This window comes from Alligator mississippiensis, chromosome 3 (assembly GCF_030867095.1).
Source record: "Alligator mississippiensis isolate rAllMis1 chromosome 3, rAllMis1, whole genome shotgun sequence".
Lineage (NCBI taxonomy): Eukaryota > Metazoa > Chordata > Crocodylia > Alligatoridae > Alligator > Alligator mississippiensis.
In genome coordinates this window covers 633,396-649,913 of record NC_081826.1, presented here as the reverse complement: position 1 = coordinate 649,913, position 16,518 = coordinate 633,396, and the positions used below count along the sequence as shown (strand labels likewise).

General features: G+C 62.2%; 1 protein-coding gene across 1 annotated transcript; it reads left to right on the top strand.

Annotated features, from left to right (window-relative positions):
• Positions 1-2,975: 2,975 nt before the first annotated feature.
• On the top strand, positions 2,976-16,005 carry LOC132249207 (epiplakin-like). The gene is made up of 2 exons (XM_059723592.1): positions 2,976-3,029; positions 9,605-16,005. The coding sequence occupies exon 2, from the start codon at positions 9,699-9,701 to the stop codon at positions 15,324-15,326; it is 5,628 nt and encodes a 1,875-aa protein (XP_059579575.1). The 5' UTR covers positions 2,976-3,029; positions 9,605-9,698; the 3' UTR covers positions 15,327-16,005.
• Positions 16,006-16,518: the final 513 nt, after the last annotated feature.

The following is a 16,518-nucleotide window of genomic DNA, read 5'->3' as shown; positions in this document are numbered from 1 at the left end:
CTAACCTCCTCTTAAAGACCCCCAGGGTCGGAGCCAGCACCACGTCTCTTGGAAGTTGGTTCCAGATCCTAGCTACCCTGACAGCGATGTAGCGCCTCCTGATGTCTAGTCTGAATCTACCCTCTGCCAGCTTGATACCGGTATTTCTAGTCACTCCTGGCAGTGCTCGGGGGAACAGGGACTCCCCCAGTGCCTGCTGGTCCCCCTGACTAGTTTGTAAATGGCCACCAGATCCCCCTCAGCCTTCTCTTGTGGAGGCTGAACAGGTTCAGGTCCCGTCGCCTCTCCTCGTAGGGCCTGCCCTGCTGCCCCTGACCATGCCAGTGACCTCCTCTGGCCCCTCTCCATGCTGTCCACATCCCTCCTGAAATGCGGCGCCCAGACCTGGACACAGTACTCCACCTGCGGCCTGACCAGTGTCGCACAGAGGGGGAGGATCACCTCCTTGGCCCTGCTCGAGATGTACTGTGGATGCACGACAAGGTGTGGTTGGCCTTCCTGACCGCGTCCCCACACTGTCGGCCCGTGTTCATCTTGGAATCGACAATGACTCCAAGATCCTTTTCTGTCTCTGCGCTGACGAGAAGGGAGTTCCCAGCCTGTAGGTATGCTGCTGGCTCTTCCTCCCCAAGTGCAGCACCTTGCACTTGTCGGTGTTGAAACCCATCCTGTTCTCATCCGCCCACCCCTGTAACCTGTCCAGGTCTGATTGCAGCCTGTCCCGCTCCTCCACTGTGCCCACTTCTCCCCACTTAGTGTCATCTGCGATTTGAACAGGGTGCTTTTCACCCCCTCGCTCAAGTCGCTGATGAAGAGGTTGAACAGTGTGGGCCTGAGGACCGAGCCCTGGGGGACCCCACTGCCCACATCCCTCCAGGTCGGAAATGACCCGTCCACCTCCACGCTCTGGGTGCGGCCCTCCAGCCAGTTAGCGACCCATCTGACCGTGAGGTGTCGACCCCACGCTCCCCTCATTTCTTACTGGGAACGGGGCGAGAGACCGCGTTGAAGGCTTTTCTACAGTGCAGCGTAACGGGGGCCCGCTCGGGCCGATCTCGCTGCGCCCGCCCGCCTGCTCCCGGGCCAAGCGCCCGCGCTCCTGTCCGCCACGCCTTGCTGTTAAGTGATTCATAGACGTAATTAATTGGGGGACTGCCCATGTCCTGCCCCGATGCCAGGGGGCACTGGCGGTGGCTCCTTTCCTCAGCCAAGCCTCGCCGGCGGCATCTCCATGTTCTCACAAATCACCGCCCCCCGCCCGGGCCCAGGACCCTCCATCGGACCCCACCGGGGTGTGAGGCCTCCCCTCCGGCCGCCCCGGCGCCCTCGTACCGCACCACAGCTCCCGCGGCCGATCCCCCGCCGCGGCCTCCAGCCCTGGCCCAGCCCCAGGCCAGTCCCTCCGCTCCGGGCGCCGCGCGGTCCTGGCCCAGCACGGCCCAGGCAGGCCGCAGTCTACGGCCCGTACTCTTTCGCCACGGGGTGCACCTTCCCGCCCCGCCAACGAGGTGGTGGGGCTGGCGTCACGGCGCCCCGACCCGGGCTGGTCGCTGGCCTGGCGTTTCGGGGGGCTCCCGCCGCCCCCCGCTCCCGGCAGGGCGCAGCTCAGGCGATGCGCGGGCCCAGGAGCCTCCTGACCGGCCCCTGCAGCGCCTCCCTCGCCCCCGCGACGCCAGCAGCCCTGCGGCCCCGCGGCCCCGCCGCCTCCCCTCAGCCCCATCCAACAGGGCTGCCGCCCTCGTCCGGCACCCGCCACCGCTGCCTCCTGGCCTGTGAGGTGGCCCTGCCACACCTCGCCCCGCCTCGCCCAGCAAGACGACGGCCGCCGCCGCGACGCGGGTCCGGCCTGCAGGACCTGGCCCTGCGGCGCGCGGGCTGCTGCCCCTCAGGGGGACCGGCCGGCCCCTCGCGGACGCGCGCCAGGACAGCTCTCTCCACGAGCTTGCCCAGGACCGGGCGAGGCTGCCGGGCCTGCAGTTAGTTCCCCGGGTCCTCCTTCCTCCCGTTTCTGAAAACGGGCCCTCGTTGGCCCTTTTCCGTCCCTCCGGCACCACGCGAGCGCTGGTGAAGCCGTGCCGGGCTCCCGCGATGGCCTCTGCTCCTGCCCTGAGCGCTCGGGGCCGGAGGCCGCGGGGACACGTGCAGCCCCCGGCGTCCCTGACTCGGTGCTCCGGGCTGCGCAAGCAGGGACGGACGCCGCGGGCCCGGCCGCCCGACCCTCCGACTCCGACTCCGACCCCGCGGCCCCGTCTTCCTGCTGAGCCCCAGCGCAGCAGGGCCCCGGGATGAGCCCCGGCAGCCGCGGCGGCGAGGCAGGGACGGGAGGACGGCCTTGGGCATGTCCAGGGTCCACACGGGACGCTCCTCACCCCCGGGGGCGAGGCGCCGGCACCGGGCTCTCGGTGCAGAGGCGCAGGCGGCAGCCGGCACGGGGCCCAGGCCAGGGGCCGGAGCCGGGGCAGAGCCGTGAGGGGCCCTGCTGCCCGGGCACGGCGCCGCGGGGGGCCGGGGCACTGGGCCAGCGGGCAGCGCGCAGCGAGCCGTGGGCAGGCGCAGGCGGGTGCGGGAAGGGCCATTCGGCGAGCGTGGCGGCACAGGGGCAGGGGCTGGTGGAGCCGGGCAACGCAGGAGGCAGAGAGGGCTGCTCTGGGCATCTGCCCGGGACAGAGGTGACGGCACCAGTCCGGGGACCCTGAGCCTCCCCTCCAGCCCCTGCGTCCCCCGCGCAGCCACGGCCAGCCAAGGCCACGTGCCGAGCCCCCGGGCCCCATCCCCACCCGGATCAGCGGGGAGGGGGCTCCACCTCACGGCTCTGCCAAGGGCCAGGCACGGCGAGCCAGGGCGGCCGCCCTCCTCGCACCTGCCACACCTGCCTAATGGGCTCCAGGTGTGTCATCCCGGGGCGGGGCGGGGACGGGGACAGGGACGGGCAGGGACCGGCTTAAATGAGGCTCTTGTCCCAGCTGCGGAGCCGGGCTGACGAGTGGCAGCAGCCGCAGAGCGAGAGCAGCCGCCGGGTGAGAGGCCAGGTAGGACGGAGGGAGCCTGGCAGAGCGGACGGGGCTGGGGCTCAGCAGGGCATGCGCGGGACGTGGCGCCGGGCACCCCGCCACAGGCTGCGGGGCCCAGGGTCCAGGACCGCAGGAGTCCGGGCTGGGCTGGGCTGGGCTGAGCTGGCCCCTGCCCCGAGGGCGGCTGCCTCGTGCTCCGCGTCTCGGGTCCCTTTGGGCCCAGCGCAGCCTCGCCCCACAAAACCCCACGGCCTTCAGGCAGCGCTCGCAGCGACGTGGCCAGCGGCCCTGCTGCACTAGAGGAGCACAGACCACAGGGCTGGTGGGACCACAGGAGTTATCTCGTGCAGCCCCTGCTCCAAGCAGGACCAGCCCCATCCCTGCCAAAGCTTTCTCTACCCCAGCCCATTGCTCCTTGTCCTGTATCTGCCCCCACTGAGACCAGCCCAGCTCCATCCTCTGTGCAGCCCCCCTGCAGGGAGGTGAAGGCTGCTATTCAATCCCCCTCGGTCTTCTCTTCTGCAGACTCAGTCAGCCCAGGTCCCTCAGCCTCTCCTCACCAGTCCTGGCCCCCAGCCCCCAAATCATTTTCGTTGCCCTCCGCTGGACTCTCTCCAACATGTCCACATCCTTTCTCTAGTGGGGGCCACAGCTGGACACAGGACTCCAGACGTGGCCTCCCCAGTGCTGAATAGGGGGGAGGAATCACGTCCCTTGATCTGCTGGCAGCGCTCCTCCAATGCAGCCCCGGATGCCAGTAGCCCTCCTGGCACCAAGGTCGCACTGCTGGCAGCCAAGGACCCCACAGGGCTGCGGCATTGTGGCCTCTGCTGAAGCCCCAGGCAGCGTGGGACAAAGGTGCGAGAGGGGAGAGCTGTGGCCAGCCGGGAGGCAGCATCGTCCAGGGAGCAAGACCGTGCGAGCGGATCCACACCGGGTGCTGCACGGGGCAGCTGCAGCAGGGCCAGGAATGAATTAGTGTTGGGGGCACTCGGACAGGCGGTGCCAGCCCCTGCCAGGAGGTCCCCGGTCATGCTCCATGTCAAACAGGCTCCGTGTGGCGGCGAGGAGCTGGCAGCTGGATGGAGCCCGTGGGTGGGGGAGGCAGAGGCAGCCCTACCCCAGCCCAGCCTGGGAAGCCACGCATGCACTGATTGCAGCCGGGATAATGACAGTTTACGCTCTTCTCTCATCTCTTCGCCCCAGGGCCATGCAGGTGGCATGAGTGTCCCATACACGTGTGCTGGCCCTGGGGTGTGACAGCTTCTGACTCCCACAGGTCCCCAGCCCCATCTGCATCGCTAAGAGCCTGGGAGCAGGACAGGGCAGCCAGGCCTCCTGCCTCCCCGAGGATGCTGAGGAAGAAATGGGAGCAGCAGCCTGGCCTGGAGCCCAGCAGCAGGACAGGAGAAGCCAGAGTCTGCCAGCAAGGGCCCAGGCAGCAACCAGGGAGTGGAGGGAGAAGGGCCAGGCAGCAGCAGTCGCGGCGCCACCCTGCTGTTCCCTGGGCTGGAGCCCTGCATCATGACACATGCCACACCGTGGCTCCCCAGAGCCACCGGGCGCAGCCCAAGGAGCGATGGTGGAACGTGCGTTCCACGACAGGTCAAGCCGACCCAGACCCAGACCCAGACAACCTGGGTATTTTTCCCCGGAGGAAACACGAAAGCTTTCAGCAAGCAGGAACTTTCCTGTAGAAACTGCTGAGTTTGTGGCATCACGTTTTTCATCCCCAAAATGGTTTGATGGAGATTTTCCAGCTGTTCCCCCATCCCTTCGTGGGTGCTGACGCAGGCCCAGCGGGAGCAATGACCCGGGAATGATGCAGGACACAAGCCCAGCGATGGAGAGGTAGCCGTGACTGCAGTTTCACGGGACAGACGTCATGTCCAACAGCCTGTCCCCTTCTATCTAAGGTTGCAGCCTGAGGTGACAGACTGCGCTGGGGTTTCTCTCGAGCATGTGCGTATGCACCACCAAACCAGAAAACCTGCATTACATGGATTGGGGCGCGTGTTGGACAGGGATAAACGACCTACTGGGAAATCCCAAAAGACAGCTGTTTCTGGGTAGCTTCGCTGGTCCCCAACAATCAGCTCCGCAGTGGTTTTGCACATGCTCTGCCCTGAGATAGATGTTTTGGGCTGGTCTTATATGCAGAGACACAGAAATCAGCTGGTTGGTTAATGAGGAGGCTGACGGTCTCCCGTCAGAGTGACCCGAGTATCCGGCCTAAACAGCGGCTCTCCAGCAGCGTGTGCCATGGCACAGCCCAAGGGCGGGGAACACGCCTGGGGAGCAGGAGCGCGGCAGGGCGGCTGCGTCCCAGAAGCAGGGATGCGGGGATGGACGGGGGTTATCGCAGACCGGTGCCGCTGCGTGCACTCAGGGCGATGCCGGCGCAGGGGAGGCTCCGGCAGACCCTGGGTAAGTGCAACAAGGAGCATCCAGGAGACGTGCGGGCGGGATCTGGCCCCTGCCAGCAGCACAGGAGATGCCACCCTACAACGTCGGGCTGGGCCTGGACTCCCAGCTTCCTGACGGGTGTGGAAACACCTGAGACACCTGAGAGGAGGAACGATCCTGGGGCTGGCAAACAGGCCTGGCAACACGGCGTGAGGAGCTCAACCTGCTCAGCTCCCCGGGGAGGAAGGCGAGAGGCAACTTAATTACATGTGTGGGTCGTCATGTGGAGCAGAAGCCTGACAAGGTGACCTCGCGCCTGGCTGACGAGGCAACGCCTGTCCCAGCAGCCAGAGGAGAGGCGACGGGCACGGCCCAGGAGTGAGGCCCCTCTCCCAGCAGCCTGGGCCAGTTGGGCCGACGCGTGGCCTCCCCCGGCCCTGCTGTCCCGAGTGCGAGACCAGACCCCCCTGCCTGGCACAGGAGGCTGGTGACCCGACGGCCTGGCCAGCCCCTGCTCTCTGGCTCTGTGATACCTCCCTAAGAGACATGCCCAAGTGAGCCTGAGCCCTTTCCCCAAGGAACGAAAAAGGGAGGGAGAGAAAAGGATTCCCCAAGCTGCCCGAGGGCAGAGGCAGGGTGTGCACGGCTGTGCAGCTGGAGCTGTGACTGCAGACGCGGGCAGCTGGCCACGCTGGGTCTGGATCACAGCGTGGACAAGTGCCCTCATCTTGGCCACGGGAGAGGCAGCAGGTCATTTTCTCGATGCCCTTCCCCTCCGGGGAGCAGGGCGGGGAAAGGCTACGAGAAAGGGACAGAGGTCTCGGATGCCACTTGGGAGGTAAACAGGACGTTATATATCAAAGGGCCAACTTTAACTCGAGGCGGCAGGAGCCAGGGGTAGGAGCTGAATCTTCAAGTGCTGCAGGTCACGCTCTTGCTGGGCCCGGCAGTTACGGAGGGAGCGGCTAAGAGACAGGTGGATGCTCGTAGGCCTCGGACACACCAGTTTATCGGCACAACTGCAGTGAGATCCAGAGCTCACATGAGAAAAAGCCTTAACCAAGGTCAAAAACCGCAAGAAACAGTGAAGAAACGGCAGTGTGACTTGCAGGCGAGCAGCATGCGTATTAACCTTTATCAGACAATATTTGATGAAAGGGAAAGGGACGAAATCTAAGAGGAGGTGGGACCTTCACATGTAAGACAAAACAGTAAAAAGGAGCAACAACAAGGCATGAGGGTTCAAGACATTTTAACACTGAAGGGACAGAAAGTTGTGGCAGCCGTGGGAAAGCACTAACCCATTGCAGACTACAACATCCCAGTGTAATTATATATACAAAATGTACACGGTTTGTACTCCCCTCTCCAGCTGAGGGAATTACTGGAGGGCAGCGTGCTGCGAAGGGACACAACAGCCCAGCGGCCAGCTCCGTCCCCTATAGAGTCCAGCCCAGTCAATCAATCACTTAACTATATAGACATTTATTATTACAACAAAACCATTAAAGGGTTGCCTCCCGTTCTCCAGGTCGAGCTCTGTTCCCCACCGGGGTTTCCTGCCCCCCGACTCTGGCCTGGCTTAGGGCCACATGCACCGCTGCGTGTAGTGGGCGCTTGGCCTTGTGCTAGGAGTTGGAGGCCTGGGCAGCCTTGTGCAGCGCTGCGGCTTGCTCTGCTCCCAGACCCTCTGGGCAGCGTCGTCTACACTGAGCTGCTGCCCCGTGCCAGCAGCTGTAGACCCGAGCCACCTCGAGCAGCTCCCAGGGTCTCTCCCCCTCCGTGCAGCGCCTCCTGCTCTGAGCTCCCAGCCTCGCGCTGGGGGTTGTGGACCTGAGCCGCCCCAGGGGCTCCAAAGATCCTGCTCTGTGCACTGGCCTGTGCACCGTGTCTCTGGCCGCACACCAGAGGTTGCAGACCCGAGCCGTCTCACGCAGCTCCCAGGGTCTGGATGCCGTGCACCATGCCACGCACTGAGAACTTAACCACTGGAGCCATGCCTTGCTCCCCGCTGATGGAAGTCTTCAAGGGCTCTCCCTGGGCTACTGCTTCGCCCTGCTGAGCAGCTCTTCTAAGCCCCACTCTTCTCCGCCCCCAACCATCTGCCCTTGTGCTGGGCACGCAGCTCCTTTTATACGCTCCAGGGCTCCGCCCCCTCAAGTCTGCCCCACCTGAATGTTGCAGTCTTCAATCAGGTCCAGAGAAGCTCCTCCCCCCCTCCCCTTAGGAAAGGGGCATTTCCCCTTATGCCTCCTGATTGGTGGATGGGCTCCACCAATCAAAACAGCAGGATCTCAAGCCTGGGCCTCAACCCCAGCTCTGAAAGGTGCGCCTGCTACAAAAACGAAGAGCTAAGTTTTTCACATTCCCAAAGTATAGACGTTAAGAACAACGCCAAAAGGCATGAGCATTGGCAATACTGACATCCAGCAGCAAACGCTGAACGCAAGACATGCCGCAGGAAAGGACAGTCTGCGACGGTGGGCAGATCACCCAGGGGGTGGAAATAACTGAGCAAGGGGAAATAGCAGGTGACAACAAATCTGTGCCACTGGGAAGTATGTCCTCAGTCGGAAAGAAAACACCCTGGTACACAAACGTAAGTCTCAATGGTTGAACTATTACATTCGAATAGAGATGGGAGCTGCAGTTGCTGCAATCCTGGCAAAGGGATACAGTAGATCCTGCGACAGAGAGGGGCGAAGACCAGATAAGGGTCTGTGAGGGATGCATAGCACTGCCTCCGGAGTTTGTGGCTAGTGCAGAGGAAGGCCTGAGAGCAAGAGGGAAAACTGTCATCAGCTATCTATGTGATACACGGGCTAACATTTCCCCCACGGGGATTGCCAGCAATATTGGGCTCTCCAGCCTAGCTTCTCATGGAAGATGACTTAGGATGCCGCTGCCCACGGCACCAATATAGCTGAAACCTGGAAGTCCCGACCTGAAGGAATTTAAGAAATAAGATGCTGAACTAAAACTTCACTAGCAAAAAAGCTTCATTACAGAGCAAAACCCCTGCTGGGGCTGCGGCCAGGGGACAGAGTTCCCAAAGTTCCCAGATGTTTGGACCTGTTCAAAATATGGCAAAGTCTCCTAGATCCAGGGCAGCGGAGACTGCAGGTGGCTTCCTCCAGTGAAACGGGGCTCACCCACAGTGTCATCCACCTCGGCAAAGAGAGGATCGGGTGCTGCCGTGGACAGGGTCAGAAGTGAACAGGCAGGGCCTGTGGCGGGCTAGCAGGGGGAGCTCCTGTGCTGAGCCACCCGCGTCAAGCTGCAAGTGCCTCCCCTGGGGTGCCTACATCTGGCCGACCTCCTCTCTGGAGCACACCCTCAAGCCTGGGGTACTGCTGCCACCACCCGGACTCAGGTCTTTGTCTGGACCCTGTGCTGCCCGGGATACACAGGCCCGGGAGACCTTGGGATTTTGGGGTGCTTCTATCAGCCTGAAGCAGTCACCAGTACCCTCCTGTGCGGGAGGAAAGTAAAATAGCCAAGCCCAAGGTGTGCTAAAACAGATAGATGTGTTGATCCAAGAGGGATAGGATGGGGAAGGAATATCAACAGCAAATTTTTGAAAGAAAACCAACCTTGAGCAAATCTGAGTGGCCTGTCAGCCTTTTGATACATGACTAGATTACAGTCAACTAAGTCCCTAGTTGGGTTTCTGGTAAGGTACTCCGTTCCACATCCAGAGAATGAGAAGGAGCTGTGGAGGTCCATGCTTCTGTGTGTGTGTTTTAAAAAAATGTCCCCTCCTCTCCTTCCTGAAGGGTCCCCCTGAAATAGCCCTACTGACCTCACCACCTGGGCCCAGTCAGGAACAGGTGTTATTTGATGCTGGCCAATCAGTTATAGAAACATCACAGTTACCTAACGCATAGGCTGCGCAACGGGGCACGGCAGCTTCACGGCAGCTGCCTGCAGATCGCCTTTCCCTCAGCCTCCAGGGCCAGAGCAGGCTGCACTAGGAGACCATAAGAAACACCGGGCAGCCTCTGCAGGGAGCCACATTACAACCCACATGATGGCGGTATGTGCCCCCCTCCATCACACAATAGCATGGGTGTGCACTAGATCACGTGCACGTGTGTGTGCATCAGCATCTTATTTACCATCGTGATTTTATTTACCGTGAAAACAGCATACATGTCTGTGTCTCACAGAGCCTTTTCTCTCTGCAGAGACGTGCTTGCTACCCAGGAGAGAAGGGAGCCACTGCCTCCTGCAGAACCTGCCACCGACGGAGAGGAGGACTCGCAGACACCTGGCAGAGCCATGGAGGGCTGCAGGGGTGTCAGCACTGAAGAAGAGATGGGGTCCAGGGAGGGGAACGTCATAGCTGGAGTCCTGGTGCCATTCAAGAACCAGAAGATGAGCCTCTATCAGGCCATGATGCGAGGTATCCTGAGCCAGGGCACGGCACTGGTGCTGCTGGAGGCACAGGCAGCCTCTGGGTTCATCATTGACCCAGTGATGAACAGGAAGCTGAGAGTGAAGGATGCGCTCCACGCTCGAGTCATTGGCAGCGATTATTATCAGAAGCTTCTGTCTGCAGAGAGAGCCGTGACCGGCTACCGCGACCCCTGCACTGGAGAAAAGATCTCCCTCTTCCAGGCCATGGAGAGAGGCCTCATCTTCAAGGACCACGGCATCCGCCTGCTGGAGGCCCAGATCGCCACCGGCGGCATCATCGACCCGGTGCACAACCACCGCGTGCCCGTGGAGGTGGCCTATGAGCGGGGCTACATAGACCAGGAGATGAGCCAGATCCTCTCGGACCCCAGCGACGACACCAAGGGCTTCTTCGACCCCAACACCCAGGAGAACCTCACCTACGCGCAGCTCCTCAGCCGCTGCGTCCCAGACCCCGACTCGGGGCTCCTCATGCTGCAGCTCATGGACAAGGGCTCCGTGCTCTTCCAGCTCAACGAGGACGCGCGCAAAGCCTTGCAGTCCGCCCGGGTGGAAGTCCACGTGGGCCTCTTCCAGGGCCAGAGCGTGTCCGTCTGGGAACTGCTCTTCTCCCGCTACGTCCTGGAGCACAGGAGGCAGGAGCTGCTGAGGAAGTACAAGGCGGGGCGGCTGAGCGTTCAGGAGATGATCACCGTCCTCACCACCATCGTCACCGAGACCGAGGAGAAGAGCAGCCGGGAGCACGGGCCTGGCAAGAGCCCCAGCACCCAGCTGGAGGCAGGGCCGGAGGCGCGCTCCCCCGGGGCCGACCGCTCGTCCCGGGAAGACGGCTGGGAAAAGAGCTTGCGGGCCACCATGGTTGACGTGCCCGCCGGCCAGTTCCGAGGGCGAAAGGTCTCCGTGTGGGAGCTGCTCTTCTCCGGGGACGTCGCCCCCGAGCGACGGCAAGAGCTGCTGGAGAAGCACAGAGCGGGCACGCTCCCCACCCAAGAGCTGGTCTCCATCGTCATTGCCATCCTCAGCCGGGAGGTGGAAGTGGGAAGGAGTCATCAAGGCGTGACCGGGAAAAGCATCAGCAAAAGTGTGGAATCAGCAGGCAAAGCTGAGGAAGCCCATTCACAGGAGCAAAACCTGAGGAAGTCCTTGAAGTCTGCGACCATCTATGTACCAGCTGGGGAGCTCAAGGGGTGCAACGTTTCCTTGTTGGATCTCCTCTTCTCTAAACATGTCCCTCAGGACAAGAGGCAGGAGCTGCTGGAGTTGTATAGATCACGGGTGTTGACCATTAATCAGATGATAGCGGCGGTCACCTTGGCCATCACCAGGGCAGATGCAGCGAGCAAGAAAGGCATGCCAGGGGTCAGCAGTCCCAACAGGGAGCTGATGGCTGTGGAGGAAGCTGCGGATGCCAGTTCTCCACAGGAACAAGAATTGGACCACATCTTAAAGTCAACTACAGTTGATGGCCCTGCTGGTGAGTACCGGGGGCAAAGGGTGTCAGTGTGGGAGCTGCTCTCCTCCAAGTACATCCCCCAGCAGAAGAGGCAGGTACTGCTCGAGCTGTACCGCGGCGAGGTGCTGCCCCTGGAGCAGATGGTCACCGTCATCACCACCATCATGAGGAAAGCAGAAGCCCGGGGAGGGAAGCTCATCGGAGAGGAAGAGAGCCCAAGTGCTGAGACCCTCATAGCGCTGAAGGCTGAGGACGCCCACTCCCAGGAGGAGGAAGACTGGGAAAAGACCCTGAAGATGACCGCTGTGGACGTGCCGGTGGGCAAGTTCCAGGGGAAGAAGGTCTCGGTGTGGGACCTGCTCTTCTCCAAGTACTTCCCCGAGGCGGAGAGGAAAGAGGTGCTGGAGCTGTACCACAGAGGGGTGCTGACCCTGGACCAGGTGGTCACTGTCGTCACCAGCATCGTGACCAAGGTAGAAGCCGCAGGTGGGAAGCTGGAGGCAGAGGAGACCAGCCCAAGCAGCGAGACCCTCATGGTGCTGAATGCTGAGGCTGACCATGGGCAGGGGGCCGAGAATTGGGAAAAGGCCCTGAGGGCGACCACCGTGGACGTGCCGGTCAGTGAGTTCCAGGGGAAGAAGGTCTCGGTGTGGGACCTGCTCTTCTCCAAGTACTTCCCCGAGGCGGAGAGGAAAGAGGTGCTGGAGCTGTACCATGGCGGGGTGCTGACCCTGGACCAGGTGGTCACTGTTGTCACCAGCATCGTGACCAAGGTAGAAGCCGCAGGTGGGAAACTGGAGGCAGAGGAGACCAGCCTGAGCACCGAGACCCTCACAGCACTCAACACTGACACTGCCCATGGGGAGGGGGAGAAGAAATGGGAAAAGACCCTGAAGGCAACCATGGTGGACGTGCCGGTCGGAGAGTTCAAGGGGCGCAAGGTGTCGGTGTGGGAGCTGCTCTTCTCCAACTACATCCCCAAGGTAAAGAGAAAGCAGCTGCTGAGGTTGTACCGTGACGGGGTGCTGACCTTGGAGCAGATAACCACCATTGTTACCACTATTGTGACCAAGGCGGAAGCTGCAGATGGGAACCTGGAGGGAGAAGGGAACAGCCCGGGCACCGAGACCCTCATGGCACGCAACACTGAGACTGCCCATGGAGAGTGGGAAGAGAACTGGGAAAAGACCCTGAAGGCAACCATGGTGGACTCACCAGTCGGCAAGTTTCAGGGGCAGAAGGTGTCGGTGTGGGAGCTGCTCTTCTCCGAGTTCATCCCCGAGCAGAAGAGGCAGGAGCTGCTGGAGCTGTACCGCGGCGGGGTGCTGCCCCTGGAGCTGATGACCACCGTCGTCACCACCATCGCAAGGAAAACAGAAGCCACCAGCAGGAAGCTACTGGTGACCGTGAAAAGTCCCAGTGAGGACAAGGCTGGTCCTGTGCACAAGGATCACATGGCCCACTCCCAGGAGGAGGAAGACTGGGAAAAGACCCTGAAGGTGACCGCTGTGGACGTGCCGGTGGGCGAGTTCCAGGGGAAGAAGGTCTCGGTGTGGGACCTGCTCTTCTCCAAGTACTTCCCCGAGGCGGAGAGGAAAGAGGTGCTGGAGCTGTACCATGGCGGGGTGCTGACCCTGGACCAGGTGGTCACCGTCGTCACCAGCATCGTGACCAAGGTAGAAGCTGCAGGTGGGAAGCTGGAGGCAGAGGAGACCAACCTGAGCACCGAGACCCTCACAGCACTCAACACTGACACTGCCCATGGGGAGGGGGAGAAGAAATGGGAAAAGACCCTGAAGGCAACCATGGTGGACGTGCCGGTCGGAGAGTTCAGGGGGCGCAAGGTGTCGGTGTGGGAGCTGCTCTTCTCCAACTACATCCCCAAGGCGGAGAGGAAGCAGCTGCTGAGGTTGTACCGTGACGGGGTGCTGACCTTGGAGCAGATAACCACCGTTGTCACCACCATTGTGGCCAAGACAGAAGCTGCAGGTGGGAAGCTGGAGGGAGAGGAGAACCTCCCGAGCACCCAGACCCTCATGGCGCTCAGCACTGAAACTGCCCATGGGGAGGGGGAGAAGAAATGGGAAAAGACCCTGAAGGCAACCATGGTGGACTCACCAGTCGGCAAGTTTGGGGGGCAGAAGGTGTCGGTGTGGGAGCTGCTCTTCTCCGAGTTCATCCCCGAGCAGAAGAGGCAAGAGCTGCTGGAGCTGTACCGCGGCGGGGTGCTGCCCCTGGAGCTGATGACCACCGTCGTCACCACCATCGCAAGGAAAACAGAAGCCACCAGCAGGAAGCTACTGGTGACTGTGAAAAGTCCCAGTGAGGACAAGGCTGGTCCTGTGCACAAGGATCACACGGCCCACTCCCAGGAGGAGGAAGACTGGGAAAAGACCCTGAAGGTGACCGCCGTGGACATGCCGGTGGGCGAGTTCCAGGGGAAGAAGGTCTCGGTGTGGGACCTGCTCTTCTCCAAGTACTTCCCCGAGGCGGAGAGGAAAGAGGTGCTGGAGCTGTACCATGGCGGGGTGCTGACCCTGGACCAGGTGGTCACCGTCGTCACCAGCATCGTGACCAAGGTAGAAGCTGCAGGTGGGAAGCTGGAGGCAGAGGAGACCAGCCCGAGCACCGAGACCCTCACAGCACTCAACACTGACACTGCCCATGGGGAGGGGGAGAAGAAATGGGAAAAGACCCTGAAGGCAACCATGGTGGACGTGCCGGTCGGAGAGTTCAGGGGGCGCAAGGTGTCGGTGTGGGAGCTGCTCTTCTCCAACTACATCCCCAAGGCGGAGAGGAAGCAGCTGCTGAGGTTGTATCGTGGCGGGGTGCTGACCTTGGAGCAGATAACCACCGTTGTCACCACCATTGTGACCAAGACAGAAGCTGCAGGCGGGGACCTGGAGGGAGAGGAGAACCTCTCGAGCACCCAGACCCTCATGGCGCTCAGCACCGACACTGTGCATGGGGAGGGGGACGGGAAATGGGAAAAGACCCTGAAGGCGACTGTGGTGGATGTGCCGGCCGGCGAGTTCCAGGGGAAGAAGGTCTCGGTGTGGGACCTGCTTTTCTCCAAGTACTTCCCCGAGGCAGAGAGGAAAGAGCTGCTGGAGCTGTACCGCGGCGGGGTGCTGACCCTGGAGCAGATATCCACCGTTGTCACCACCATTGTGAGGAAAACAGAAACCCAGGGAGGGAAGCTCATCGGAGAGGAAGAGAGCCCAAGTGCTGAGACCCTCATAGCACTGAAGGCTGAGGACGCCCACTCCCAGGAGGAGGAAGACTGGGAAAAGACCCTGAAGGTGACCGCTGTGGACGTGCCGGTGGGCGAGTTCCAGGGGAAGAAGGTCTCGGTGTGGGACCTGCTCTTCTCCAAGTACTTCCCCGAGGCGGAGAGGAAAGAGGTGCTGGAGCTGTACCACAGAGGGGTGCTGACCCTGGACCAGGTGGTCACCGTCGTCACCAGCATCGTGACCAAGGTAGAAGCTGCAGGTGGGAAGCTGGAGGCAGAGGAGACCAGCCCGAGCAGCGAGACCCTCATGGTGCTGAACACCGAGGCTGACCATGGGCAGGGGGCCGAGAACTGGGAAAAGGCCCTGAGGGCGACCGCCGTGGATGTGCCGGTCGGCAAGTTCCAGGAGCGCAAAGTCTCGGTGTGGGAGCTGCTCTTCTCCAGGCATGTCCCCGAGGAGAGGAGGCAGGAGCTGCTTGGGAGGTTTCGAGCCGGGGCACTCACCGTGCAGGGGCTGTTCACCATCCTCAGCACCGTCATCGCACACGGGAACCTCGCCGTCAGCCAGCCACGCACGCTGGATCTCCTGTGCTCCGAGGCCACCTGTGTCACGGTGAGGCCGTTCCAGGGGCACACGATGTCCGTGTGGGACCTCCTCTCCTCCCAGCACATCTCCGAATACAAGCGGGAGACGTCCTTGGACACGTACGGGGCCGGCAGGCTGATAATCAACAAGATCACAGTCACCACCACTGTCACAAGCAGTCCCGCGGGGCAGAGGGGGAACCGCCGCCACTGCCAGTGACGCAGGTGGGATGGGAGCAGGCCGGGGCTGTCCTCCCCTGCAGAGCATGTGGTGGGCACCTCTCCGAGAGCCTGCGCCTTCGGGGACGACAGCTGGAAACAGGAGAGCACGAGCTTGTAAAGGAAACGGGAACGAGAGGCCCTGGCAGACAGGTCTTCACTGCAGAAGATGCCAGGAGCTGCTGAAATTTGCCTGGCACACGACTGACCCCGCGTGCCATGGAGGGAGGGCACCAACCCAGGCCCGCAGGCCCCTGATTCCCCCATTTCTGCCATGAGGAAGATGAGGAGATGCTGCACCAGCAAGAACAGGCGCAGTCTGGGATAAAACCGGGACAGGGCATGCGGTAACAACAGAGCAGCCAGCTCAGCCCCCCGGCTGCAGGGCACTCGACCGCCCCACGCCTGCAGGGGAGCCACGCCTGGGTCAGCCCTGGGCGAGGGCAGGCGGGTCCCGTGCACTCAGTCCTGTCCCGGGCGGGGGCGAAGGCCGCGGAGCCTCAGAGACCTCTACACACGGCTTTGCCAGGGACACGGGCCTGGGGGACGGGCAGCTTCTGGCTCTTTGGAGAAACCAGGTTCTTCCTCGGTGGTGGTGCGGGCATCTTGGCGCGGGCAGGGCCTCTTCTGTACCGGGGAGCCGGCAGGCCTGTACGTAAATAAACGTTCCCACAAAAGCAGCCACCAAGGACGAGCTGCTCCTTTGTCAGGCCAGAAGCACGCGTGGGGAAGGGGCTGCCTTACCCAGGGAAACAAGGGGACGTCCCCACCCGGCCCCCGAGGTGTGACCATGCCGCCGTGGTGTCTACCCGCCCTTCCCACCCCGAGCCCTGTTCCCAGCTCCCAGCCCTGCTCAGCCACCCACAACAGCCGTGCCGCAGGCTGGGCTCCCCGGGTGGAGGCACCAGGGCTACGTCACTGCTGGAGACCCAAGTCCCATCCCCGGGGGCGAGGGGCAGCGGGCAGCGGGACAGGCGGTGCCCTCCTGGCAGGTGCTGGCTTGGGCACACCTGCATTGTGCGGGTCGCTGCGGGAATGGGAAGACATCCAAGATGAGGATGGATGGGGCCAGGCAGAAAGCACAAGGAGGGTTGGCTGGGCAGGACAGGTTGTGCTCGGGGAGAGATTTCCCCCAGACGCCAGTGCCCCATCAGGGTGTGCAGGGCGGGGGCGCGGGGTACGTAGCCTGCAGC